This window comes from Zingiber officinale, chromosome 2B, assembly GCF_018446385.1.
Source record: "Zingiber officinale cultivar Zhangliang chromosome 2B, Zo_v1.1, whole genome shotgun sequence".
In the NCBI taxonomy this organism is placed as follows: domain Eukaryota; kingdom Viridiplantae; phylum Streptophyta; class Magnoliopsida; order Zingiberales; family Zingiberaceae; genus Zingiber; species Zingiber officinale.
Window position 1 is genome coordinate 111,383,022 of NC_055989.1, and position 3,191 is coordinate 111,386,212.

Here is a 3,191-nt window from a genome sequence, read left to right on the forward strand (position 1 = left end):
ATGTCGATGCCGACTCTTGGCGGCAGGGTGGGCAGCATCCGAAGCCCTCCACAGGTGGCGGCGGCGTCTCTAAGCTCCCGCCGAAGGAGGGAAAGGAGGGGAGCGGCGTCCAGCGTCGACGAGGAGGGGAGCGCAAGAGGAGAGGCAAAGAAGAGGAAGGGAGCGATGGCTCACCAGCGACGAGGAGAAAGCGACGACGGCACCTCCCTCCCTATGGTTGTGTTGTCGGCGGAAGAAAAACCAGCGAGCCCTTCTTCCTTTTAGATGAACAGTGCTCTCCTTAAAAACAAAAACCCTCATCATGTGAAAAGACATCCTTGCCCTTGCCTCCCTCCTTTAATCCCTGTGGGGATCCTAAGATATATCTGCATCAATTTATAATTTAGTGTTTGTATAAACTCCAAATATGTAATAAGATTAGTTTTTTTTTATTAGTTGTTAGTTAATTATGATTTGTGAATATTGATAATTTATGCTAAATTAATTTTATTTTTTTTAAAGAATTGTATCGATGAACGATGAATGATGCTAAATAATTTAATTGTGTTATTGTTAAATTGTTCACATTAAGTTTAGTAAAATAATACTTTATGTTGATAATTTTTTCCCATATATTATAATTTGTAGAAAATGTTGAAATATTTTGCAAAGAAACCTAGGAGTTCAATTGAATCGTCTAGTGTTCCCGATGAAGAGTCTACTCCTGCACCACAACCATCACCACCTCCTCCTCTACAAATTTTATTTGAAAATATTGGAAATCTGAGTCATAAAGTAGAAATTGTTGCTAATCCTAGTTTACAAAAATTGATTGAAGAGTATGATATTGGTGTTAGAGATCGTATTTGAAAAGAATATGTTGCTATGGGCCCTTGTCAACCTCGAGGCCATAATTTTCCAAGAAAATGGGTAAAGACAATAGATATTTCAGAGAAGTTTGATTTAAAGACCGTGATTGGTTGGAGTATAGTGTTTCAAAGGATGCAACTTTTTGTTTCTAGTGTTATCTTTTTAGACCTAGTAATATAGGGTTTGGAGGAGATGATGTGTTTATGAGATCTGATTTCATAAATTGGAAAAAAAAAAAAAATTGAAAAATTCAATGAGCATGTAGGTGGAGTTGGTAGTGCGCACAATGAGGCAAGAATACAGTTTGAGGGTTTCAAGAATCAAAGACAAAGTGTAGAGTATTCATTTTCATCGGGGAAACATGAGATTGAAGTTGCTTATCGCAAACGCTTGATTGCCATTTTAAAAGTAATTCGATTTTTGTTATTACAAGGATTGCCTTTTCGGGGACATGATGAGTTTTTGGCATCATCCAATAGAGGCAATTTTTTAGAATTGCTCAAATGATATAGCTCAAAGTGTCCAGAAGTTGCGACAGTTGTTGGAATGAATGCACTTGGAAATAATCAAATGATTGCCCCAAAAATTCAAAAGCAACTAGTGAATTCTTGTGCAGTTGAGACCACAAATGCTATTCTAGTTGATCTTGGAGATAGGTGGTTCACTTTACTACTTGATGAGGCTCGTGATTGTTCAGTGAAAGAGAAAATGGCGGTTGTTATTAGATATGTGAACAAACATGGACAGTTGATTGAACGATTTATGGTTGTAGTTCATGTTGGAACAACTACAGCTTCTTGTTTGAAGGAGGCAATCGACTCTTTATTTGCTAAGTATGGTTTTTCAGTGGCGAGATTGAGGGGTCAAGGATATGATGGTGCTTCAAATATGTCTGGAGAATTTATTGGCTTAAAGGCACTGATAATGAAAGAAAATCCATATGTATTATATGTTCATTGTTTTGCTCATCAACTCCAGCTAGTGATTGTAGCTGTTGCTCAAGAAAATCAATATATTTGTGATTTCATGTGGATTGTTGGTTCGGTTGTGAACACATCTGCATCATCTTGCAAAAGGGCCGACAAACTTCGACAACTTGAACATGACAGAAAAGTTAAACTTCTTGAAAGAGGAGAGATTAGTTCTGGTAGAGGGCTAAACCAAGAAACTAGTCTAGCTAGACCTGGAGATACACGATGGGGGTCACATCATTCAACTTTATGTCGTATTGAACAAATGTGGCCATATGTTATAAAGGTTCTTCAAAATTTGATTGATGATGTCGATCGTTCTTCTAAGGGTTTAAGTAGAACTTTGGTTGAAAGAATGGAGAGGTATGAATTTGTGTTTATTCTACGATTGATGAAACATATATTGGCAATCACAAATCATTTGTCAACTGTTCTACAAGAGAAAGATCAAAATATTGCGAATGCGATGTGTTTGATCAATAATGTGAATGGCAAATTGTAAAAGTTGAGAGATTCTGGATGGGATGTTTTACTTGAGGATGTGAAGAAATTTTGTAACACTCATTCCATTGAAATAATTAATATGACAGATAACATCAACAACCGTAGTCGTTTAAAGAGAGATGGAAAAAATGTTAATTTTTATCACTACTACCATGTTGAAATCTTTTGTGAGGTAACTTCATAATTCTTTTTTTATTTAATTATCGTTAATTAAATTATTTTAAACAGTAACATCTTTATTAATTTTTACTTTTGTTGTTTGGTTTTTAAATTGCAGGTTATCGATATTATTCTACATGAGATGGATAGTTGTTTCTCTGAAACAACTACAGATTTGTTGATTTATATGTCATGCCTTGATCCTAGGAATTCATTCTCTAGATTTGATGTATAGAAGTTAGTGCGTCTGGCTTATTTTTATGAGGATGATTTTTCTTGGAATGAGCGTATGTTAGTTGAACAAGAGCTTAAAACATATATTGATGACGTCAGATCATATGAACGGATTGAAGGCATTTCAGATTTGGGAGATCTTGCAAAGAAAATGAAATGATTGAAACAATGAAAAACCATGTGTTTCCTTTGGTTTATCGGATAATTGAGCTAGCCTTACTTCTTCCAGTTGCTACTGCAACCGTTGAAAGGGTGTTTTCGGCAACGAATATTGTCAAAACATATTTGCGAAATAGGATTGGAGATAAATAGATGAATGACAGTTTGGTAGTCTATATCGAAAAAGATGTTTTTAATACTATCGACAACGAGCCAATTTTACAGCGTTTTCAAAACATGGAGTCTCGAAGAATGCAATTGTCACATATTCGTTAGTAGACTACTTTAATATTATTGTACGAGTTTTTTCATAAT

At 35.5% G+C, this 3,191-nt stretch overlaps 1 protein-coding gene across 1 annotated transcript; it reads left to right on the forward strand.

The window, feature by feature from the left end:
- Positions 1-2,322, forward strand: LOC122048573 (zinc finger MYM-type protein 1-like). Its single transcript, XM_042610125.1, has 3 exons — positions 1-216; positions 628-841; positions 1,376-2,322. The coding sequence occupies exons 1-3, from the start codon at positions 1-3 to the stop codon at positions 2,320-2,322; spliced, it is 1,377 nt and encodes a 458-aa protein (XP_042466059.1).
- The last annotated feature ends 869 nt before the right edge of the window (positions 2,323-3,191 follow it).

Bases quoted from the DNA above. Each gene is read 5' to 3' on its own strand.
- LOC122048573 (XM_042610125.1), top strand. From the start codon at position 1: ATGTCGATGCCGACTCTTGGCGGCAGGGTGGGCAGCATCCGAAGCCCT. The intron at 217-627 runs GTTGTGTTGTCG...TATAATTTGTAG, and splicing joins ACGGCACCTCCCTCCCTATG to AAAATGTTGAAATATTTTGC. The intron at 842-1,375 runs GTATTTGAAAAG...CAAAGTGTCCAG, and splicing joins TGATATTGGTGTTAGAGATC to AAGTTGCGACAGTTGTTGGA.